At 55.2% G+C, this 25,296-nt stretch overlaps 3 protein-coding genes across 3 annotated transcripts; all 3 read right to left on the bottom strand.

The window, feature by feature from the left end:
* Window positions 1–932: 932 nt before the first annotated feature.
* Window positions 933–1,335, bottom strand: LOC138653692 (histone H2B 1.1-like). Its single transcript, XM_069743299.1, has one exon. The coding sequence runs from the start codon at window positions 1,311–1,313 to the stop codon at window positions 933–935; it is 381 nt and encodes a 126-aa protein (XP_069599400.1). The 5' UTR covers window positions 1,314–1,335.
* A 5,367-nt stretch (window positions 1,336–6,702) lies between these two features.
* Window positions 6,703–7,192, bottom strand: LOC138653720 (histone H3). Its single transcript, XM_069743336.1, has one exon. The coding sequence runs from the start codon at window positions 7,160–7,162 to the stop codon at window positions 6,752–6,754; it is 411 nt and encodes a 136-aa protein (XP_069599437.1). The 5' UTR covers window positions 7,163–7,192; the 3' UTR covers window positions 6,703–6,751.
* Window positions 7,193–20,861: 13,669 nt separating this feature from the next.
* On the bottom strand, window positions 20,862–21,545 carry LOC138653676 (histone H1C-like). Its single transcript, XM_069743282.1, has one exon. The coding sequence runs from the start codon at window positions 21,500–21,502 to the stop codon at window positions 20,885–20,887; it is 618 nt and encodes a 205-aa protein (XP_069599383.1). The 5' UTR covers window positions 21,503–21,545; the 3' UTR covers window positions 20,862–20,884.
* Window positions 21,546–25,296: the final 3,751 nt, after the last annotated feature.

A 25,296-nucleotide genomic window follows, 5' to 3' on the forward strand; every position in this document is an offset into this window, starting at 1 on the left:
GACACCACAGGGTAATGTTCTGAGCAGGGACACTCCGCAATCTTCTACACATGATCCTACATTTCCCATCACAGACCTCCTGCCTGCAGCCGTAGGACTGATCTGTAATGGGGAGACATGGTGGGATCTGCTGGGAAGGGCAGAATTGGTCTTCCCTGAAATGTCTCTTGTAGGATATGTCCCTGACCAGTATATCGTCTCCACAATACGGATTGTGACGGGAAAGGGACGATCTGTTCGTCTCCAGGTCAGACACACGGGAACATCACAGCATGTGGAGAACACGAATCATTCTCTATATCCATGAGAGGAAACCGGAGCGGATACAGCGCCGCTAACCTGGAAATCTGCAGATTCCTGTGTGGGATGTAAGAGACCAATGATCGCTCAACACAAGCAGATTTCCCGATATCGGTCCTGGGACCAGGTGTTATATGAAGACAAAAGACGGAAAAAAGCGGGAACCGTAAACGTGTTACCATTGGAAACATTAGCTCCTCCCTCTGCTGATTGGCTGAACACAGGACGGTTGGGGGTTTGAATTTCCCGCCGCTTCTAAATGTAATGACGTCACTTACACTGTAAAAAGAATCCAGATTAGGCTCTAGATCAACTCCACCACAAATGGCTCCTGTTACCTGAGAAACGAGAGTAATGAACTAATAAACGAGACCCCAGAATGCCGAGATCTGTGCAGCAAGGAGTTAAATAAGAAGTCCCTGAATACACATCAACTCGCTGAGCAATGCCCAGATTATTCCTGAGATTTTCTCACCATCTCCCTCGTCACCAGGCGCAGAGCCCCGGGCGGAGCGAGCAGACACCTCGGGGAGACGGGAGAGGACACCGGAGCAGTGTGGGTGGCTCTTATAGTGAGGGTGTGGGTGGCTCTTAGAAGAGCCTTTGGGGTGAGGAGCGGAGCACGGAGCCGATCACTTGGCGCTGGTGTACTTGGTGACGGCCTTGGTGCCCTCGGACACGGCGTGCTTGGCCAGCTCTCCGGGCAGCAGCAGGCGCACGGCGGTCTGGATCTCCCGGGAGGTGATGGTGGAGCGCTTGTTGTAGTGAGCCAGGCGGGAGGCTTCCCCTGCGATGCGCTCGAAGATGTCGTTGACGAAGGAGTTCATGATGCCCATGGCCTTGGAGGAGATGCCGGTGTCGGGGTGGACCTGCTTCAGCACCTTGTACACGTAGATGGCGTAGCTCTCCTTCCTGCTCTTCCTCCGCTTCTTGCCGTCTTTCTTCTGAGTCTTAGTCACGGCTTTCTTGGAGCCCTTCTTGGGCGCAGGCGCAGACTTGGCGGGATCAGGCATGATAACAACAAACCGGTCTCAGTACAAGTGAGAAGAATAATGATCCTGCGCCTCCAAGAGCGGCGGAATTTATAGCCCGGCCATGCAGATGAGCACTGCTGTCAGACCGCCGTTCTATTGGGTGATGAAGTCATGTGACCAACGAGAACGTTAGACCACTGCAGCTGATTGGTGGTTTCCCAAATCATTGCTTCATCTTTGCAGCGGGGATGCTGTATAGCGATGTAAAACCCTGTATAATGCTCTATACATCTAAATAGTGCTGTGAAGCTCCATATACCGCAGTGCACCCTCATACAGCGCTGTATGTGTTCATGTTCTATTTACCCTTCATAGTGCTGTTATTCATCTGAATAGTGCAGAGTACCCCCATATACTGCAACCTACTGACAAATGACTGTGCCACATTATGCAGGCAGTTACAGTACAGCGCCCGACATGTTACACTCCGTATAGTGCAGTAATATCTCCAGATGGTGCTGGAAACCCCAGCTAGTCAGCTGTGCCAGGACTGCAAACCCTGTGAATTCAGTGAGATGTTTCGGTAGTAGCCGCACCCAGTTTTCTAGGAAGAGCCGGCTTCCCTCAGGAGCTGTGTCCCCTGTATAAACTGCACTTATCCCTCCTGTGTGTGATCTCAGTAACATGAAGCCGGATCAGTCACTTCAGCCACGAATCTCTGCTCTGTGGTGACCGCAGTACAGTGGAGCACGGATCGTGTATAGTGACCTCTATATACCGCCTGGTGCAGTGTGAACCATCAGTGTGATCAGCGGTGCGGCTCTTAGGAGGAGGATGTGGGGGCTCTTAGAAGAGCCTTTGAGTGTGTGGACAGATGTGGAGGAGCGGAGTTTACAGTCCTGGCACAGCAGACTAGCCGCTTCCTGGATCTACGAGGAAACGGCCATTATCTGTCCCAATCACTGCACAAAGTCCTCCTTCAATAAGGGCTAATTTCCAGCTATCTGCAGATTATTCCGAGGCTGAGTTCTGCGAGCGACACTCAATTTGCACTGACAGTCTGGCGGGTGAGGGGTTAATCCCTGTCAGTGTTTCTCCTCCGCTCCATCTGCACAGGAGGCGGCTCCTCACTCACCCGCGTATTATCCTGTGCAGATCCCCTGTGGTGTCCGCGCTGATCCTATCACAGCCTGACTGAGACAAGTCTCCTATGTTCTGCCCGGAGCCTGATGTGACGCTGCCGGGTCTCGGGTGGGGGAAGTCGCCGCTTCTATAAAGCGAGTGAGTAGTGGGGGTCAGCACACACGGACACTAAGGAGTTAATGGGGGCGGATGTTCCTGTATCTGGGATTGGTCGGCGCCTGTGGATGTCTCTCGCTCATTGGCTGATTACAGATCCGTTGCTGGTTTTGAATTTCCCGCTCAATCGCTTTTCTTTGTCCGTCGGATTATTACCGGCCCCTCTGCTGGAGCGGCGATCGCTGTGTATACCGGTGGGAGCAGCTCTACCCCGCTGATAATACCGGGTCCTGTCCTCCCAACTGTCTGCCCCCAAACACGGGGATCAGTCGCCATTATTATTCTGAGGAGGTTATAATAGTCTTCAGAGGCGACATCCATCCGACACATTAGTGTCCAGGACTTGGTCATCACACAGGAGCCTCCGTACCCGGTACACAGGGCGTCCATCTATCCAGCTGCCTCTTACAGCCACATTCCCTGTACACGGATCTGATCAGGAAATTATCACTGCGGCCCAGTGCGGATATATATCCCCCATGAATCCATGTTATCTTTGTAGGTCAATGAGAAGAAACCGCATCACCCGAAGTCCGCGGTGAAAGACGGGGGAGCAGACACGGCCCCAGTATGTCAGGACCCGGGAGCATACAACTAGCACGTCCCAGGCTGAGGCCGGTACTACAGGCAGCCGCACAGGGGATATTTTGCCCTGCAGAGACGCTGAGCCGGATACTAATCAATCAGCGCCCAATAAGAACAGGATCTTAAATGTCTAGACAGAATATTAACCTACATTTGGAAACCGCCCGGAACACCCCCTGATTAGAGCTGTAGAGAGATCTGCTTCCAATAAGCCTTTCCACGTCAGGATATCCTTCGGAAACTGAATGTGTGGGAATATGGTTAAAGAGACCCTACTCCCAGATCATACACACACGGAATCCGTCGGGTACAAAACAGGATTTGCAAATAGGTCTCACAACCAAAAGCAGCGACAGAACCATCCGCCCAAAAACGGCATCAGAGGACGTTACCGAACTGCGGATCAGGGTCAGAATTACCATTCCCCACAATTATTTGGCCGATGGTAGTTTTCGACTATTCAGTATTCGGAGCGTAAATTCGGCACCGATGAGTGTTCTACTAACATTACAGCGACATCACCACAGCAGAGAAATGAGATCCTAGCAGTCAGGTGCAGCCTCTCACTGAGATGTGGGTGGCTCTGAAAAGAGCCTTTGGGTTGTGAAGACAGAAGAGAACACAATTAACCTCCGAAGCCGTAGAGAGTGCGGCCCTGGCGCTTGAGCGCGTACACCACGTCCATGGCGGTGACGGTCTTCCTCTTGGCGTGCTCGGTGTAGGTGACGGCGTCACGGATCACGTTCTCCAGGAAGACTTTCAGGACACCGCGAGTCTCCTCATAGATGAGGCCGGAGATGCGCTTGACGCCTCCTCTGCGAGCTAGACGGCGGATGGCAGGCTTGGTGATGCCCTGGATGTTATCACGGAGCACCTTCCTGTGCCGTTTGGCGCCGCCCTTCCCGAGACCTTTTCCTCCTTTGCCGCGACCAGACATTTTCTGCAGTTAATGAGCAAAAACTGATTCCTGAGCCTCAGGGACTGCACCTTTATATGGAGGGAGAATGGACCAGAGAGAGAACTGCAGAGATGACGCACTTCCGGGACGGGGCTTACAGAATCTACATTAGCTCCTCCCTTTCTCTGCTGATTGGCTAAATACTAAACTGTAGGGAAGTTTGATTTTCCCGCTCATTGCTCAGTTTCTGCAATTATCTTTCCAGCTTCTATTATGTGTAATTTCCTTCCCTTATGATTGAGGGTATCCTAAATATTGTCATTACTGTTCCAGATCATGGTGGATCATATCTTCCACAACAGATGATGCCCCCAGTTACCCTCCACACAGTATGATGCCTCCTACACAGTAAGATACCCACACAGCAGGATGTCCCCACAGTTACTGTGTGGGGGTATAATACCCCCAGTAACTCCCCAAACAGTATGATGCCCTAAGTCCCCCCCCCCACACACACACACTTTGATGCACCCACAGTTATCCCCTATACAATGTAACATAGTAACATAGTTAGTAAGGCCGAAAAAATACATTTGTCCTTCCAGTTCAGCCTATATTCCATCATAATAAATCCCCAGATCTACGTCCTTCTACAGAACCTAATAATTGTATGATACAATATTGTTCTGCTCCAGGAAGACATCCAGGCCTCTCTTGAACCCCTCGACTGAGTTCGCCATCACCACCTCCTCAGGCAAGCAATTCCAGATTCTCACTGCCCTAACAGTAAAGAATCCTCTTCTATGTTGGTGGAAAAACCTTCTCTCTTCCAGACCCAAAGAATGCCCCCTTGTGCCCGTCACCTTCCTTGGTATAAACAGATCCTCAGCGAGATATTTGTATTGTCCCCTTATATACTTATACATGGTTATTAGATCGCCCCGTCTTTTTTCTAGACTAAATAATCCTAATTTCGCTAACCTATCTGGGTATTGTAGTTCTCCCATTCCCTTTATTAATTTTGTTGGCCTCCTTTGTACTCTCTCTAGTTCCATTATATCCTTCCTGTGGATGTGATACCCCCAGAGCGTTCCAACCTCAGCGTAATGCAATGATAGACATTTGTTCATTTTCTGATGAAGAACTTCCATAAATGGAGATTTGGAAGGACGAAAGAAGCAAGTGAAATTAGAAGAGATTTCCCATCATTTAATCACCAGATGATGGTACTTCATTTATGCCGTTACCTCATGTACCAATTACAACCCAGAAAGACATTTTATGCATTTTTTTTTTATATAAAATATCATGCTTTAATGCAAAATTACAGGAACCTGCTCATAATTGTAAAGTACAAATTAGTTTGTTGGTGTTTTTTTTTAATTCATTGCTTTAATGTAAAAACTGTACAGGCAGCAAGAGGGTTAAACACCAGTGTAACTGAAAAATAATCCTTACTACATCGCCCTCTATAGTGCCAGAGGCATTTACCTTATACATTCGAGTATAATCTGAGATTTGCAGCCATTTTTTTTAGGCTGAAAGTGCCCCTCTCGTCTTATACTGGAGTCATTGTACCAGGGGGTCGGCGGCTGGCACATCATACTCACCTCATACTGGCGCGGTCTCTGCTTCTCAGATAGTCTCTGGCGCCTGCATCTCTTCCTGTAATGAGTGGTACCACGTGACCACTAAACAAAGTAATGAATACATACGTGGCTCCACTCCCACAGGCGTGGAGCGCATATTCATTACTTTAATGAGCGGTACCATGACGAACACAGGAACAAGTTGCCGGCACCAGAGACCATCGGAGAAGCAGGGACTTGCAGAGACGCTGCCAGGAGGGTGAGTATGACGGGGGAGGGTGAGCCATGCATATTCACCTGTTCCGACGCGTATCCGGGGGAGATTGCTAGTAGAAATTTTGTAATTAGCTCCTATCTCCTCCCTTTCGTCTGATTGGTTGAGCACAGAACGGTTGGAGATTTTGAATTTTCCACTTATTGTGCTCTTCTTTTCCCGCTTCTCTATTCTTCTCATCTCAGCGTCGCTTAGATCTGTTGGTTATTTTGATTTTTACTTCCGTTGTAGTTTCGGTTGTTATTTTCCAGCTTGTTATAAAGTAGAATAAAAAATACATTTTAAGGACACTGATCTACAGATAACTCATCTGATCCCCGGCAGTCACTCATCATTACACGTGGTGCCCGACTGGTGGCCATTACCGGTCACTGCAGAGCAGGGAGCTGTATGTAACCAGACCCCCGGCGGCACCAGCCACAGATAAGATGAGAAAACTCAAATATATGATAATTACAACCTAAAGCCGCAAGACTGCAGAGGCGGCACTAGGACCCCATTTACGTCTGCGCTGTACAGAAACCGCGCCTCCACCACCAAAGACCCGGGCTGTGCACAGCGCACACTTTACCCTGTCCTTATAAAACGTCAGTCATGTAATTGATGTCGCACTTTTGGACTTGGTGAGAATAAAGGATGCGCGGAGCGGTAACTGGAATATCGCTGATCACCTACAATATCAGACACAGCAGCCGGCTATTACCTTTCCTGACCGCGCTCCGTATATGGAGAATACGCGCAGAAGAGAAACCGTTCAGGACTCGGCTCATTTGTGGGAGGATTTGGTGGCTCTGAAAAGAGCCTTTGTGTTGTGGTCGCAGCCGGGGCAGATCTAAGCTCTCTCCCCACGGATCCGGCGGGCCAGCTGGATGTCTTTGGGCATGATGGTGACCCTCTTGGCGTGGATGGCGCACAGGTTGGTGTCCTCGAACAACCCCACCAGATAAGCCTCGCTGGCCTCCTGCAGGGCCATGACGGCCGAACTCTGGAAACGCAGATCGGTCTTGAAGTCCTGGGCGATCTCCCTCACCAGGCGCTGGAAGGGAAGCTTACGGATCAGCAGCTCGGTGGATTTCTGATAGCGGCGGATCTCACGGAGAGCGACTGTTCCTGGCCGGTAACGATGCGGCTTCTTCACTCCACCAGTGGCGGGAGCGCTCTTCCTGGCGGCCTTTGTGGCCAGCTGCTTGCGGGGAGCTTTCCCTCCGGTGGATTTACGAGCGGTCTGCTTTGTTCTTGCCATGGCTCCGTATAGACGTGGCGGGCACAGATGTGATGAGAGGAGCGGCGGGAGCAGGGTATTTATGCTCCGGTGCGCGTCCTCATTGGTCTCCGGGAAACACGCCCCCTGCGCTCCACTGGTTCTTTCATGAAAAAAAGAGGCCAATAAGGGTTGATTTGTTTGACCAGTCATTGTTATTATTCCCGCCCAGTATCCCCGCCCCCTGAAGTCCCCGCCTCTTTCGTGATGCGTCTGTCCTCAGATCACTCATTTGCCGCTGCTGGAGCAGCTGATGTATCTGCGTTGAAATGTCCCCGTGTATAGCGCTGTACAGTGCAGCTCCCACATTATCGTCAGATCACACAAACCCCCCATCCTGAGACTGCGCCCAGCATCAGTTATATTAAAAACATTACAAGTAGGAAAACCGATCATACAGCTCTGCGGGGAGGAGGTGGTGGCACTGATCATACAGCTCTGCGGGGTGGAGGTGATTTCTCTGATCATACAGCTCTGCAGGGAGGAGTAGGTGGTGGCACTGATGATACAGCTCTGCGGGGAGGAGGTGGTGGCACTGATCATACAGCTCTGCGGGGAGGAGGAGGTGGCACTGATCATACAGCTCTGCGGGGAGGAGGTGGTGGCACTGATCATACAGCTCTGCGGGGAGGAGGTGGTGGCACTGATCATACAGCTCTGCGGGGAGGAGGTGGTGGCACTGATCATACAGCTCTGCGGGGAGGAGGTGGTGGCACTGATCGTACAGCTCTGCGGGGAGGAGGTGGTGGCACTGATCATACAGCTCTGCAGGGAGGAGGTGGTGGCACTGATCATACAGCTCTGCGGGGAGAAGGTGTTGGCACTGATCATACAGCTCTCCGGGGAGGAGGTGATTTCTCTGATCATACAGCTCTGCAGGGAGGATGAGGTTATGGCTCTGATCATACAGGTCTGAGGGGAGTAGGTGGTGGCTCTGATCATACAGCTCTGCGGGGAGAGGGTGGTGGCACTGATCATACAGCTCTGCGGGGAGGAGGTGATGGCTCTGATCCTACAGCTCTGCGGGGAGAATGTGGTGGCTCTGATCATACAGCTCTGCGGGGAGAAGGTGGTGGCACTGATCATACGGCTCTCCGGGGAGGAGGTGATTTCTCTGATCATACAGCTCTGCAGGGAGGAGTAGGTGGTGGCACTGATCATACAGCTCTGCGGGGAGAAGGTGTTGGCACTGATCATACAGCTCTCCGGGGAGGAGGTGATTTCTCTGATCATACAGCTCTGCAGGGAGGATGAGGTTATGGCTCTGATCATACAGCTCTGCGGGGAGAGGGTGGTGGCACTGATCATACAGCTCTGCGGGGAGGAGGTGATGGCTCTGATCCTACAGCTCTGCGGGGAGAATGTGGTGGCTCTGATCATACAGCTCTGCGGGGAGAAGGTGGTGGCACTGATCATACGGCTCTCCGGGGAGGAGGTGATTTCTCTGATCATACAGCTCTGCAGGGAGGAGGTGGTGGCTCTGATCATACAGCTCTGCGGAGAGGAGGTGGTGGCTCTGATCATGCAGCTCTGCGGGGAGGAGGTGGTGGCACTGATCATACAGCTGTGCGGGGAGGAGGTGGTGGCACTGATCATACAGCTCTGCGGGGAGGAGGTGGTGGTACTGATCATACAGCTGTGCGGGGAGGAGGTGATTTCTCTGATCATACAGCTCTGCAGGGAGGAGATGGTGGTACTGATCATACAGCTCTGCGGGGGAGAAGGTGGTGGCACTGATCATACAGCTCTGCGGGGTGGAGGTGATTTCTCTGATCATACAGCTCTGCAGGGAGGAGTAGGTGGTGGCACTGATGATACAGCTCTGCGGGGAGGAGGTGGTGGCACTGATCATACAGCTCTGCGGGGAGGAGGAGGTGGCACTGATCATACAGCTCTGCGGGGAGGAGGTGGTGGCACTGATCATACAGCTCTGCTGGGAGGAGGTGGTGGCACTGATCATACAGCTCTGCGGGGTGGAGGTGATTTCTCTGATCATACAGCTCTGCAGGGAGGAGTAGGTGGTGGCACTGATGATACAGCTCTGCGGGGAGGAGGTGGTGGCACTGATCATACAGCTCTGCGGGGAGGAGGAGGTGGCACTGATCATACAGCTCTGCGGGGAGGAGGTGGTGGCACTGATCATACAGCTCTGCGGGGAGGAGGTGGTGGCACTGATCATACAGCTCTGCGGGGAGGAGGTGGTGGCACTGATCATACAGCTCTGCGGGGAGGAGGTGGTGGCACTGATCGTACAGCTCTGCGGGGAGGATGTGGTGGCACTGATCATACAGCTCTGCAGGGAGGAGGTGGTGGCACTGATCATACAGCTCTGCGGGGAGAAGGTGTTGGCACTGATCATACAGCTCTCCGGGGAGGAGGTGATTTCTCTGATCATACAGCTCTGCAGGGAGGATGAGGTTATGGCTCTGATCATACAGGTCTGAGGGGAGTAGGTGGTGGCTCTGATCATACAGCTCTGCGGGGAGAGGGTGGTGGCACTGATCATACAGCTCTGCGGGGAGGAGGTGATGGCTCTGATCCTACAGCTCTGCGGGGAGAATGTGGTGGCTCTGATCATACAGCTCTGCGGGGAGAACGTGGTGGCACTGATCATACGGCTCTCCGGGGAGGAGGTGATTTCTCTGATCATACAGCTCTGCAGGGAGGAGGTGGTGGCTCTGATCATACAGCTCTGCGGAGAGGAGGTGGTGGCTCTGATCATGCAGCTCTGCGGGGAGGAGGTGGTGGCACTGATCATACAGCTGTGCGGGGAGGAGGTGGTGGCACTGATCATACAGCTCTGCGGGGAGGAGGTGGTGGTACTGATCATACAGCTGTGCGGGGAGGAGGTGATTTATCTGATCATACAGCTCTGCAGGGAGGAGGTGGTGGTACTGATCATACAGCTGTGCGGGGAGGAGGTGATTTCTCTGATCATACAGCTCTGCAGGGAGGAGGTGGTGGCACTGATCATACAGCTCTGCGGGGAGGAGGTGGTGGCACTGATCATACAGCTCTGCGGGGAGGAGGTGGTGGCACTGATCATACAGCTCTGCGGGGAGGAGGTGGTGGCACTGATCATACAGCTCTGCGGGGAGGAGGTGATTTCTCTGATCATACAGCTCTGCAGGGAGGAGTAGGTGGTGGCACTGATGATACAGCTCTGCGGGGAGGAGGTGGTGGCACTGATCATACAGCTCTGCGGGGTGGAGGTGATTTCTCTGATCATACAGCTCTGCGGGGAGGAGGAGGTGGCTCTGATCATACTGCTCTGCGGGGAGGAGGTGGTGGTACTGATCATACAGCTGTGCGGGGAGGAGGTGATTTCTCTGATCATACAGCTCTGCAGGGAGGAGGTGGTAGCTCTGATCATACAGCTCTGCGGGGAGGAGGTGGTGGCTCTGATCATACAGCTCTGCGGGGAGGAGGTGGTGGCACTGATCATACAGCTCTGCGAGGAGGAGGAGGTGGCTCTGATCATACAGCTCTGCGGGGAGGAGGAGGTGGCACTGATCATACAGCTCTGCGGGGAGGAGGTGGTGGCACTGATCATACAGCTCTGCGGGGGAGAAGGTGGTGGCACTGATCATACAGCTCTGCGGGGTGGAGGTGATTTCTCTGATCATACAGCTCTGCAGGGAGGAGTATGTGGTGGCACTGATGATACAGCTCTGCGGGGAGGAGGTGGTGGCACTGATTATACAGCTCTGCGGGGAGGAAGTGGTGGCTCTGATCATACAGCTCTGCGGGGGAGAAGGTGGTGGCACTGATCATACAGCTCTGCGGGGTGGAGGTGCTTTCTCTGATCATACAGCTCTGCAGGGAGGAGTAGGTGGTGGCATTGATGATACAGCTCTGCGGGGAGGAGGTGGTGGCACTGATCATACAGCTCTGCGGGGTGGAGGTGATTTCTCTGATCATACAGCTCTGCGGGGAGGAGGAGGTGGCACTGATCATACAGCTCTGCGGGGAGGAGGTGGTGGCACTGATCATACAGCTCTGCGGGGAGGAGGTGGTGGCACTGATCATACAGCTCTGCGGGGAGGAGGTGGTGGCACTGATTATACAGCTCTGCGGGGAGAGGGTGGTGGCTCTGATCATACAGCTCTGCGGGGAGGAGGTGGTGGCTCTGATCATACAGCTCTGCGGGGTGGAGGTGATTTCTCTGATCATACAGCTCTGCGGGGTGGAGGTGGTGGCACTGATTATACAGCTCTGCGGGGAGGAAGTGGTGGCTCTGATCATACAGCTCTGCGGGGGAGAAGGTGGTGGCACTGATCATACAGCTCTGCGGGGTGGAGGTGATTTCTCTGATCATACAGCTCTGCAGGGAGGAGTAGGTGGTGGCACTGATGATACAGCTCTGCGGGGAGGAGGTGGTGGCACTGATCATACAGCTCTGCGGGGTGGAGGTGATTTCTCTGATCATACAGCTCTGCAGGGAGGAGTAGGTGGTGGCACTGATGATACAGCTCTGCGGGGAGGAGGTGGTGGCACTGATCATACAGCTCTGCGGGGAGGAGGTGGTGGCTCTGATCATACAGCTCTGCGGGGAGGAGGTGGTGGCTCTGATCATGCAGCTCTGCGGGGAGGAGGTGGTGGCACTGATCATACAGCTGTGCGGGGAGGAGGTGGTGGCACTGATCATACAGCTCTGCGGGGAGGAGGTGGTGGCTCTGATCATACAGCTCTGCGGGGAGGAGGTGGTGGTACTGATCATACAGCTGTGCGGGGAGGAGGTGATTTCTCTGATCATACAGCTCTGCAGGGAGGAGGTGGTGGCTCTGATCATACAGCTCTGCGGGGAGGAGGTGGTGGCACTGATCATACAGCTCTGCGGGGGAGGAGGTGGTGGCACTGATCATACAGCTCTGCGGGGTGGAGGTGATTTCTCTGATCATACAGCTCTGCAGGGAGGAGTAGGTGGTGGCACTGATCATACAGCTCTGCGGGGAGGAGGAGGTGGCACTGATCATACAGCTCTGCGGGGAGGAGGTGGTGGCACTGATCATACAGCTCTGCGGGGAGGAGGTGGTGGCACTGATCATACAGCTCTGCGGGGAGGAGGTGGTGGCACTGATCATACAGCTCTGCGGGGAGGAGGTGGTGGCACTGATCGTACAGCTCTGCGGGGAGGAGGTGGTGGCACTGATCATACAGCTGTGCGGGGAGGAGGTGGTGGCACTGATCATACAGCTCTGCGGGGAGAAGGTGTTGGCACTGATCATACAGCTCTGCGGGGAGGAGGTGGTGGTACTGATCATACAGCTGTGCGGGGAGGAGGTGATTTCTCTGATCATACAGCTCTGCAGGGAGGAGGTGGTGGCTCTGATCATACAGCTCTGCGGGGAGGAGGTGGTGGCACTGATCATACAGCTCTGCGGGGGAGAAGGTGGTGGCACTGATCATACAGCTCTGCGGGGTGGAGGTGATTTCTCTGATCATACAGCTCTGCAGGGAGGAGTAGGTGGTGGCACTGATCATACAGCTCTGCGGGGAGGAGGAGGTGGCACTGATCATACAGCTCTGCGGGGAGGAGGTGGTGGCACTGATCATACAGCTCTGCGGGGAGGAGGTGGTGGCACTGATCATACAGCTCTGCGGGGAGGAGGTGGTGGCACTGATCATACAGCTCTGCGGGGAGGAGGTGGTGGCACTGATCGTACAGCTCTGCAGGGAGGAGGTGGTGGCACTGATCATACAGCTCTGCGGGGAGAAGGTGTTGGCACTGATCATACAGCTCTCCGGGGAGGAGGTGATTTCTCTGATCATAGAGCTCTGCAGGGAGGATGAGGTTATGGCTCTGATCATACAGGTCTGAGGGGAGTAGGTGGTGGCTCTGATCATACAGCTCTGCGGGGAGAGGGTGGTGGCACTGATCATACAGCTCTGCGGGGAGGAGGTGATGGCTCTGATCCTACAGCTCTGCGGGGAGAATGTGGTGGCTCTGATCATACAGCTCTGCGGGGAGAAGGTGGTGGCACTGATCATACGGCTCTCCGGGGAGGAGGTGATTTCTCTGATCATACAGCTCTGCAGGGAGGAGGTGGTGGCTCTGATCATACAGCTCTGCGGAGAGGAGGTGGTGGCTCTGATCATGCAGCTCTGCGGGGAGGAGGTGGTGGCACTGATCATACAGCTGTGCGGGGAGGAGGTGGTGGCACTGATCATACAGCTCTGCGGGGAGGAGGTGGTGGTACTGATCATACAGCTGTGCGGGGAGGAGGTGATTTCTCTGATCATACAGCTCTGCAGGGAGGAGGTGGTGGTACTGATCATACAGCTCTGCGGGGGAGAAGGTGGTGGCACTGATCATACAGCTCTGCGGGGTGGAGGTGATTTCTCTGATCATACAGCTCTGCAGGGAGGAGTAGGTGGTTGCACTGATGATACAGCTCTGCGGGGAGGAGGTGGTGGCACTGATCATACAGCTCTGCGGGGAGGAGGAGGTGGCACTGATCATACAGCTCTGCGGGGAGGAGGTGGTGGCACTGATCATACAGCTCAGCTGGGAGGATGTGGTGGCACTGATCATACAGCTCTGCGGGGCGGAGGTGATTTCTCTGATCATACAGCTCTGCAGGGAGGAGTAGGTGGTGGCACTGATGATACAGCTCTGCGGGGAGGAGGTGGTGGCACTGATCATACAGCTCTGCGGGGAGGAGGAGGTGGCACTGATCATACAGCTCTGCGGGGAGGAGGTGGTGGCACTGATCATACAGCTCTGCGGGGAGGAGGTGGTGGCACTGATCATACAGCTCTGCGGGGAGGAGGTGGTGGCACTGATCATACAGCTCTGCGGGGAGGAGGTGGTGGCACTGATCGTACAGCTCTGCGGGGAGGAGGTGGTGGCACTGATCATACAGCTCTGCAGGGAAGAGGTGGTGGCACTGATCATACAGCTCTGCGGGGAGAAGGTGTTGGCACTGATCATACAGCTCTCCGGGGAGGAGGTGATTTCTCTGATCATACAGCTCTGCAGGGAGGATGAGGTTATGGCTCTGATCATACAGGTCTGAGGGGAGTAGGTGGTGGCTCTGATCATACAGCTCTGCGGGGAGACGGTGGTGGCACTGATCATACAGCTCTGCGGGGAGGAGGTGATGGCTCTGATCCTACAGCTCTGCGGGGAGAATGTGGTGGCTCTGATCATACAGCTCTGCGGGGAGAAGGTGGTGGCACTGATCATACGGCTCTCCGGGGAGGAGGTGATTTCCCTGATCATACAGCTCTGCAGGGAGGAGGTGGTGGCTCTGATCATACAGCTCTGCGGAGAGGAGGTGGTGGCTCTGATCATGCAGCTCTGCGGGGAGGAGGTGGTGGCACTGATCATACAGCTGTGCGGGGAGTAGGTGGTGGCACTGATGATACAGCTCTGCGGGGAGGAGGTGGTGGCACTGATCATACAGCTCTGCGGGGTGGAGGTGATTTCTCTGATCATACAGCTCTGCGGGGAGGAGGAGGTGGCACTGATCATACAGCTCTGCGGGGAGGAGGTGGTGGCACTGATCATACAGCTCTGCGGGGAGGAGGTGGTGGCTCTGATCATACTGCTCTGCGGGGAGGAGGTGGTGGTACTGATCATACAGCTGTGCGGGGAGGAGGTGATTTCTCTGATCATACAGCTCTGCAGGGAGGAGGTGGTAGCTCTGATCATACAGCTCTGCGGGGAGGAGGTGGTGGCTCTGATCATACAGCTCTGCGGGGAGGAGGTGGTGGCACTGATCATACAGCTCTGCGAGGAGGAGGAGGTGGCTCTGATCATACAGCTCTGCGGGGAGGAGGAGGTGGCACTGATCATACAGCTCTGCGGGGAGGAGGTGGTGGCACTGATCATACAGCTCTGCGGGGAGGAGGTGGTGGCACTGATCATACAGCTCTGCGGGGAGGAGGTGGTGGCACTGATTATACAGCTCTGCGGGGAGAGGGAGGTGGCTCTGATCATACAGCTCTGCGGGGAGGAGGTGGTGGCTCTGATCATACAGCTCTGCGGGGTGGAGGTGATTTCTCTGATCATACAGCTCTGCGGGGTGGAGGTGGTGGCACTGATTATACAGCTCTGCGGGGAGGAAGTGGTGGCTCTGATCATACAGCTCTGCGGGGGAGAAGGTGGTGGCACTGATCATACAGCTCTGCGGGGTGGAGGTGATTTCTCTGATCATACAGCTCTGCAGGGAGGAGTAGGTGGTGGCACTGATGATACAGCTCTGCGGGGAGGAGGTGGTGGCACTGATCATACAGCTCTGCGGGGTGGAGGTGATTTCTCTGATCATACAGCTCTGCGGGGAGGAGGAGGTGGCACTGATCATACAGCTCTGCGGGGAGGAGGTGGTGGCACTGATCATACAGCTCTGCGGGGAGGAGGTGGTGGCACTGATCATACAGCTCTGCGGGGAGGAGGTGGTGGCACTGATTATACAGCTCTGCGGGGAGAGGGTGGTGGCTCTGATCATACAGCTCTGCGGGGAGGAGGTGGTGGCTCTGATCATACAGCTCTGCGGGGAGGAGGTGGTGGCTCTGATCATACAGCTCTGCGGGGAGGAGGTGGTGGTACTGATCATACAGCTGTGCGGGGAGGAGGTGATTTCTCTGATCATACAGCTCTGCAGGGAGGAGGTGGTGGCTCTGATCATACAGCTCTGCGGGGATGAGGTGGTGGCACTGATCATACAGCTCTGCGGGGGAGAAGGTGGTGGCACTGATCATACAGCTCTGCGGGGTGGAGGTGATTTCTCTGATCATACAGCTCTGCAGGGAGGAGTAGGTGGTGGCACTGATCATACAGCTCTGCGGGGAGGAGGAGGTGGCACTGATCATACAGCTCTGCGGGGAGGAGGTGGTGGCACTGATCATACAGCTCTGCGGGGAGGAGGTGGTGGCACTGATCATACAGCTCTGCGGGGAGGAGGTGGTGGCACTGATCATACAGCTCTGCGGGGAGGAGGTGGTGGCACTGATCGTACAGCTCTGCGGGGAGGAGGTGGTGGCACTGATCATACAGCTCTGCAGGGAGGAGGTCGTGGCACTTATCATACAGCTCTGCGGGGAGAATCTGTTGGCACTGATCATACAGCTCTGCGGGGAGGAGGTGGTGGTACTGATCATACAGCTGTGCGGGGAGGAGGTGATTTCTCTGATCATACAGCTCTGCAGGGAGGAGGTGGTGGCTCTGATCATACAGCTCTGCGGGGAGGAGGTGGTGGCACTGATCATACAGCTCTGCGGGGGAGAAGGTGGTGGCACTGATCATACAGCTCTGCGGGGTGGAGGTGATTTCTCTGATCATACAGCTCTGCAGGGAGGAGTAGGTGGTGGCACTGATCATACAGCTCTGCGGGGAGGAGGAGGTGGCACTGATCATACAGCTCTGCGGGGAGGAGGTGGTGGCACTGATCATACAGCTCTGCGGGGAGGAGGTGGTGGCACTGATCATACAGCTCTGCGGGGAGGAGGTGGTGGCACTGATCATCCAGCTCTGCGGGGAGGAGGTGGTGGCACTGATCGTACAGCTCTGCGGGGAGGAGGTGGTGGCACTGATCATACAGCTCTGCAGGGAGGAGGTGGTGGCACTGATCATACAGCTCTGCGGGGAGAAGGTGTTGGCACTGATCATACAGCTCTCCGGGGAGGAGGTGATTTCTCTGATCATAGAGCTCTGCAGGGAGGATGAGGTTATGGCTCTGATCATACAGGTCTGAGGGGAGTAGGTGGTGGCTCTGATCATACAGCTCTGCGGGGAGAGGGTGGTGGCACTGATCATACAGCTCTGCGGGGAGGAGGTGATGGCTCTGATCCTACAGCTCTGCGGGGAGAATGTGGTGGCTCTGATCATACAGCTCTGCGGGGAGAAGGTGGTGGCACTGATCATACGGCTCTCCGGGGAGGAGGTGATTTCTCTGATCATACAGCTCTGCAGGGAGGAGGTGGTGGCTCTGATCATACAGCTCTGCGGAGAGGAGGTGGTGGCTCTGATCATGCAGCTCTGCGGGGAGGAGGTGGTGGCACTGATCATACAGCTGTGCGGGGAGGAGGTGGTGGCACTGATCATACAGCTCTGCGGGGAGGAGGTGGTGGTACTGATCATACAGCTGTGCGGGGAGGAGGTGATTTCTCTGATCATACAGCTCTGCAGGGAGGAGGTGGTGGTACTGATCATACAGCTCTGCGGGGGAGAAGGTGGTGGCACTGATCATACAGCTCTGCGGGGTGGAGGTGATTTCTCTGATCATACAGCTCTGCAGGGAGGAGTAGGTGGTGGCACTGATGATACAGCTCTGCGGGGAGGAGGTGGTGGCACTGATCATACAGCTCTGCGGGGAGGAGGAGGTGGCACTGATTATACAGCTCTGCGGGGAGGAGGTGGTGGCACTGATCATACAGCTCTGCTGGGAGGAGGTGGTGGCACTGATCATACAGCTCTGCGGGGTGGAGGTGATTTCTCTGATCATACAGCTCTGCAGGGAGGAGTAGGTGGTGGCACTGATGATACAGCTCTGCGGGGAGGAGGTGGTGGCACTGATCATACAGCTCTGCGGGGAGGAGGAGGTGGCACTGATCATACAGCTCTGCGGGGAGGAGGTGGTGGCACTGATCATACAGCTCTGCGGGGAGGAGGTGGTGGCACTGATCATACAGCTCTGCGGGGAGGAGGTGGTGGCACTGATCATACAGCTCTGCGGGGAGGAGGTGGTGGCACTGATCGTACAGCTCTGCGGGGAGGAGGTGTTGGCACTGATCATACAGCTCTGCAGGGAGGAGGTGGTGGCACTGATCATACAGCTCTGCGGGGAGAAGGTGTTGGCACTGATCATACAGCTCTCCGGGGAGGAGGTGATTTCTCTGATCATACAGCTCTGCAGGGAGGATGAGGTTATGGCTCTGATCATACAGGTCTGAGGGGAGTAGGTGGTGGCTCTGATCATACAGCTCTGCGGGGAGAGGGTGGTGGCACTGATCATACAGCTCTGCGGGGAGGAGGTGATGGCTCTGATCCTACAGCTCTGCGGGGAGAATGTGGTGGCTCTGATCATACAGCTCTGCGGGGAGAAGGTGGTGGCACTGATCATACGGCTCTCCGGGGAGGAGGTGATTTCTCTGATCATACAGCTCTGCAGGGAGGAGGTGGTGGCTCTGATCATACAGCTCTGCGGAGAGGAGGTGGTGGCTCTGATCATGCAGCTCTGCGGGGAGGAGGTGGTGGCACTGATCATACAGCTGTGCGGGGAGGAGTTGGTGGCACTGATCATACAGCTCTGCGGGGAGGAAGTGGTGGTACTGATCATACAGCTGTGCGGGGAGGAGGTGATTTCTCTGATCATACAGCTCTGCAGGGAGGAGGTGGTGGTACTGATCATACAGCTGTGCGGGGAGGAGGTGATTTCTCTGATCATACAGCTCTGCAGGGAGGAGGTGGTGGCACTGATCATACAGCTCTGCGGGGAGGAGGTGGTGGCACTGATCATACAGCTCTGCGGGGAGGAGGTGGTGGCACTGATCATACAGCTCTGCGGGGAGGAGGTGGTGGCACTGATCATACAGCTCTGCGGGGAGGAGGTGATTTCTCTGATCATACAGCTCTGCAGGGAGGAGTAGGTGGTGGCACTGATGATACAGCTCTGCGGGGAGGAGGTGGTGGCACTGATCATACAGCTCTGCGGGGTGGAGGTGATTTCTCTGATCATACAGCTCTGCGGGGAGGAGGAGGTGGCACTGATCATACAGCTCTGCGGGGAGGAGGTGGTGGCACTGATCATACAGCTCTGCGGGGAGGAGGTGGTGGCTCTGATCATACTGCTCTGCGGGGAGGAGGTGGTGGTACTGATCATACAGCTGTGCGGGGAGGAGGTGCTTTCTCTGATCATACAGCTCTGCAGGGAGGAGGTGGTGGCTCTGATCATACAGCTCTGCGGGGAGGAGGTGGTGGCTCTGATCATACAGCTCTGCGGGGAGGAGGTGGTGGCACTGATCATACAGCTCTGCGAGGAGGAGGAGGTGGCTCTGATCATACAGCTCTGCGGGGAGGAGGAGGTGGCACTGATCATACAGCTCTGCGGGGAGGAGGTGGTGGCACTGATCATACAGCTCTGCGGGGAGGAGGTGGTGGCACTGATCATACAGCTCTGCGGGGAGGAGGTGGTGGCACTGATTATACAGCTCTGCGGGGAGAGGGAGGTGGCTCTGATCATACAGCTCTGCGGGGAGGAGGTGGTGGCTCTGATCATACAGCTCTGCGGGGTGGAGGTGATTTCTCTGATCATACAGCTCTGCGGGGTGGAGGTGGTGGCACTGATTATACAGCTCTGCGGGGAGGAAGTGGTGGCTCTGATCATACAGCTCTGCGGGGGAGAAGGTGGTGGCACTGATCATACAGCTCTGCGGGGTGGAGGTGATTTCTCTGATCATACAGCTCTGCAGGGAGGAGTAGGTGGTGGCACTGATGATACAGCTCTGCGGGGAGGAGGTGGTGGCACTGATCATACAGCTCTGCGGGGTGGAGGTGATTTCTCTGATCATACAGCTCTGCAGGGAGGAGGAGGTGGCACTGATCATACAGCTCTGCGGGGAGGAGGTGGTGGCACTGATCATACAGTTCTGCGGGGAGGAGGTGGTGGCACTGATCATACAGCTCTCCGGGGAGGAGGTGGTGGCACTGATTATACAGCTCTGCGGGGAGAGGGTGGTGGCTCTGATCATACAGCTCTGCGGGGAGGAGGTGGTGGCTCTGATCATACAGCTCTGCGGGGTGGAGGTGATTTCTCTGATCATACAGCTCTGCGGGGTGGAGGTGGTGGCACTGATTATACAGCTCTGCGGGGAGGAAGTGGTGGCTCTGATCATACAGCTCTGCGGGGAGGAGGTGGTGGCACTGATCATACAGCTCTGCGGGGTGGAGGTGATTTCTCTGATCATACAGCTCTGCAGGGAGGAGTAGGTGGTGGCACTGATGATACAGCTCTGCGGGGAGGAGGTGGTGGCACTGATCATACAGCTCTGCGGGGAGGAGGTGGTGGCACTGATCATACAGCTCTGCGGGGAGGAGGTGGTGGCACTGATCGTACAGCTCTGCGGGGAGGAGGTGGTGGCACTGATCATACAGCTCTGCAGGGAGGAGGTGGTGGCACTGATCATACAGCTCTGCGGGGAGAAGGTGTTGGCACTGATCATACAGCTCTGCGGGGAGGAGGTGGTGGTACTGATCATACAGCTGTGCGGGGAGGAGGTGATTTCTCTGATCATACAGCTCTGCAGGGAGGAGGTGGTGGCTCTGATCATACAGCTCTGCGGGGAGGAGGTGGTGGCACTGATCATACAGCTCTGCGGGGGAGAAGGTGGTGGCACTGATCATACAGCTCTGCGGGGTGGAGGTGATTTCTCTGATCATACAGCTCTGCAGGGAGGAGTAGGTGGTGGCACTGATCATACAGCTCTGCGGGGAGGAGGAGGTGGCACTGATCATACAGCTCTGCGGGGAGGAGGTGGTGGCACTGATCATACAGCTCTGCGGGGAGGAGGTGGTGGCACTGATCATACAGCTCTGCGGGGAGGAGGTGGTGGCACTGATCATACAGCTCTGCGGGGAGGAGGTGGTGGCACTGATCGTACAGCTCTGCGGGGAGGAGGTGGTGGCACTGATCATACAGCTCTGCGGGGAGGAGGTGGTGGCTCTTATAAGAGCCTTTGTGGTAACAGAACAGGGGCTGCAGCTTATTTCTTAGCCGCGGGCTTCTTGGCTTTCGCAGCCTTCTTAGCCGGACTCTTGGCGGGTTTGGCCGCCTTCTTAGCCGGACTCTTCGTCACCTTCTTGGGCTTGGGAGCGGCTTTCGGCTTCTTGGGGCTCTTGGCCGCTTTCTTGGCCGCTGCGGGCTTCTTGGCCTTTTTCGGGCTCTTCTTGGCCGCAGTCGGAGCCTTCTTGGGCTTCTTCGGAGATTTGGCGGCTTTCTTGGCAGCAGCGGGTTTCTTAGGTTTGGCCGCAGCTGCTGGCTTCGTCTCCTGCTTCTTGTTCAGCTTGAAGGACCCGGAGGCGCCGCTGCCTTTCACCTGGAGGAGGGCGCCCTTGGTGACCAGAGCCTTGACGGCCAGCTTCAGGCGGCTGTTGTTCTTCTCTACATCGTATCCTCCAGCAGACAGAGCCTTCTTCAGGGCGGCCAGAGACACCCCGCTGCGCTCCTTGGAGGCGGACACGGCTTTCACGATCAGCTCGGAGACGCTGGGGCCGGAGGGTTTATTGCTCTTCTTGGCAGCAGATTTCTTCGGCTGCTTCTTGGATTTGGCGGCCGGTTCTGCGGGAGGGGGAGCGGCGGCTGGCGCGGTCTCTGCCATCATGTGCTGCTGAAGCTAAATGAAAATATTTCCTGATAGGAAGGAAAACACTGAGGCCGGAGCTGGAGGCGCCTGTTATATGTACAGGCTTACTGCGCACTGATTGGCTGCTGAGCAGCACCGTCCTGAGCTTCTATTGGCTGACACTGGACACAGGCCCCGCCCCCTCCCAGCTGAGTCCGAGTGAAGCTCCGCTCTCCCCTTGTGCTTCCCTGCCCGGGATAAAAGCCCTTTACCGGCTAACACCGGACAGCAGAGCGCGATTCCTCCGTCGCCTCCCCTTCTCCAACATCTCCACCGGCCATTTGTAGCCGTCACTAGCAGAGATGCCGGGAAAGAGCGGAGAGGAAATCCCGGGATCATCGCCGCCGTCCTCCCGATCTGCACATCACTGTGTATCCGGGGAGATAAATCTGCTGCGGGAGCTCGTTCCTCCTATTCCCGGCTCCTGTCACCATCACAGGGATCTTTACTCCTATGTCTATCGCACAGGAAGCTGATTGTACGATGTGGGGACGAGCTGGAGCTGCTGAGAACCCAGAAGGGTAACACAGGCGACGGCCTCCGCTGACTGCCACCTCCCTGACCTGTGGTGTCACTGTACCCCGTATGTGCAGAGGATTGGGGGGACACGTGTTCCACATCAGTAGATGATCCACATCGGTGGCTGATTGCAATCACCTGCCTGATATCGTGTCTTACCCAGTGTGAAGCTGTGACCGCTGCGGCCTGTCATGGTGCGAAGAGCTCTGATGAGGCGACAGCTGCACACTGCGACTCCCCAACCAAACACATAAACATCTCCGGGGAGAAAACTGAAATATTAATGGATTTATGTGACCCCCACTATTGTGTAAAAGGGGAATATTGGGAGAAAAGCGGAGACACAAAATCCAGCGTCTACACAGAGAACACAGCTGTACATAGTTTATATAGTGCACAACATCACATCTGCACAGCCCAGATCAGCAGTGTAATAAGTGTCACTGATACTAGAGGAGAGGGTACAGTATATACAGCAGAGTGTACAGTATATACAGCAGAGTACACAGTATATAGAGCAGAGTGTACAGTATATACAGCAGTGTGCACAGTATATAGAGCCAGTGTGTACAGTACATACAGCAGTGTGTACAGTATATAGAGCAGTGTGTAAAGTATATACAGCAGTGTGTACAATTTATAGACCAGAGTGTACAGTATATAGAGCAGTCTCCCCTCTCTTCTTCTTTCTCTCTCTCTCTCTCTCTCTCTCCCTCTTTCTTAATCTCTATTTCTCTCTCCTCTCTTTCATTATTTCCTTCTCTCCTTTCTCTCTTCGCTCTCCTCTCTTTCTTTCTCTCTTCTTTTTTCTCTAAATATTTCTCTCACTCTTACTCTTTCTTCCTTTCTATTTCTCTCTCCCTCTCTTTCCCTTGCTTTCTCTTTTTCTTACTTTATATCTATCTCTCTCCTTCTCTCTTTCTTTATCTCTCTTCTCTCTCTCTCTCTTTATGTCTCTTTGTCTCTCTTTCTCTCTTTCTCCCTTTCTTTCTCTCTATCTCCTTCTTTCTCATTCTCTCTCTTTCACTTTATCTCTCTCTTTCTCTCTCTCAGGGAGAGATGATCAATCCTTCATGTCAGCAGTGCACCTCTCCAAAATGAGGCAGATGTACTAGATTTTCTAGGCACCGCCATCTGCACGTGGGGTGCTGCTGTAATCCCTGTCATCATCCTCGTTTTTCCTCTCCACGTTTCCATATCCAGCCAAGTGATCGCTGGGCCCAGTATTCTCATCAGCATTGCCGATACTTCGAGCTGTAGCAAAGGAGAAGGCACAAGTGATGATAACCCGCCTCTATGTGCCCTCAAGTGTCTCCGCTGTGGTGCGGGATGATATGCTATGGAAGGTTAATAATCAATAATTGTGTCCTTCCTACAGGCTCTGGTGCCCCATGGAATGAAAGGTTTCCCCAGGAGGGCGGTGGTAAAGATGTTTAATGACTTGCCACCACCAGCTCTGCGGGGAGAGGGTGGTGGCACTGATCATACAGCTCTGCGGGGAGGAGGTGATGGCTCTGATCCTACAGCTCTGCGGGGAGAATGTGGTGGCTCTGATCATACAGCTCTGCGGGGAGAAGGTGGTGGCACTGATCATACGGCTCTCCGGGGAGGAGGTGATTTCTCTGATCATACAGCTCTGCAGGGAGGAGGTGGTGGCTCTGATCATACAGCTCTGCGGAGAGGAGGTGGTGGCTCTGATCATGCAGCTCTGCGGGGAGGAGGTGGTGGCACTGATCATACAGCTGTGCGGGGAGGAGGTGGTGGCACTGATCATACAGCTCTGCGGGGAGGAGGTGGTGGTACTGATCATACAGCTGTGCGGGGAGGAGGTGATTTCTCTGATCATACAGCTCTGCAGGGAGGAGGTGGTGGTACTGATCATACAGCTCTGCGGGGGAGAAGGTGGTGGCACTGATCATACAGCTCTGCGGGGTGGAGGTGATTTCTCTGATCATACAGCTCTGCAGGGAGGAGTAGGTGGTGGCACTGATGATACAGCTCTGCGGGGAGGAGGTGGTGGCACTGATCATACAGCTCTGCGGGGAGGAGGAGGTGGCACTGATCATACAGCTCTGCGGGGAGGAGGTGGTGGCACTGATCATACAGCTCTGCTGGGAGGAGGTGGTGGCACTGATCATACAGCTCTGCGGGGTGGAGGTGATTTCTCTGATCATACAGCTCTGCAGGGAGGAGTAGGTGGTGGCACTGATGATACAGCTCTGCGGGGAGGAGGTGGTGGCACTGATCATACAGCTCTGCGGGGAGGAGGAGGTGGCACTGATCATACAGCTCTGCGGGGAGGAGGTGGTGGCACTGATCATACAGCTCTGCGGGGAGGAGGTGGTGGCACTGATCATACAGCTCTGCGGGGAGGAGGTGGTGGCACTGATCATACAGCTCTGCGGGGAGGAGGTGGTGGCACTGATCGTACAGCTCTGCGGGGAGGAGGTGGTGGCACTGATCATACAGCTCTGCAGGGAGGAGGTGGTGGCACTGATCATACAGCTCTGCGGGGAGAAGGTGTTGGCACTGATCATACAGCTCTCCGGGGAGGAGGTGATTTCTCTGATCATACAGCTCTGCAGGGAGGATGAGGTTATGGCTCTGATCATACAGGTCTGAGGGGAGTAGGTGGTGGCTCTGATCATACAGCTCTGCGGGGAGAGGGTGGTGGCACTGATCATACAGCTCTGCGGGGAGGAGGTCATGGCTCTGATCCTACAGCTCTGCGGGGAGAATGTGGTGGCTCTGATCATACAGCTCTGCGGGGAGAAGGTGGTGGCACTGATCATACGGCTCTCCGGGGAGGAGGTGATTTCTCTGATCATACAGCTCTGCGGAGAGGAGGTGGTGGCTCTGATCATGCAGCTCTGCGGGGAGGAGGTGGTGGCACTGATCATACAGCTGTGCGGGGAGGAGGTGGTGGCACTGATCACACAGCTCTGCGGGGAGGAGGTGGTGGTACTGATCATACAGCTGTGCGGGGAGGAGGTGATTTCTCTGATCATACAGCTCTGCAGGGAGGAGGTGGTGGTACTGATCATACAGCTGTGCGGGGAGGAGGTGATTTCTCTGATCATACAGCTCTGCAGGGAGGAGGTGGTGGCACTGATCATACAGCTCTGCGGGGAGGAGGTGGTGGCACTGATCATACAGCTCTGCGGGGAGGAGGTGGTGGCACTGATCATACAGCTCTGCAGGGAGGAGGAGGTTATGGCTCTGATCATACAGGTCTGAGGGGAGTAGGTGGTGGC

The sequence above is a fragment of the Ranitomeya imitator genome, unplaced genomic scaffold (assembly GCF_032444005.1).
Source record: "Ranitomeya imitator isolate aRanImi1 unplaced genomic scaffold, aRanImi1.pri SCAFFOLD_325, whole genome shotgun sequence".
NCBI lineage: Eukaryota > Metazoa > Chordata > Amphibia > Anura > Dendrobatidae > Ranitomeya > Ranitomeya imitator.

Coding starts and splice junctions, on each gene's coding strand:
- LOC138653676 (XM_069743282.1), bottom strand. CDS start 21,502: ATGATGGCAGAGACCGCGCCAGCCGCCGCTCCCCCTCCCGCAGAACCG.
- LOC138653692 (XM_069743299.1), bottom strand. CDS start 1,313: ATGCCTGATCCCGCCAAGTCTGCGCCTGCGCCCAAGAAGGGCTCCAAG.
- LOC138653720 (XM_069743336.1), bottom strand. CDS start 7,162: ATGGCAAGAACAAAGCAGACCGCTCGTAAATCCACCGGAGGGAAAGCT.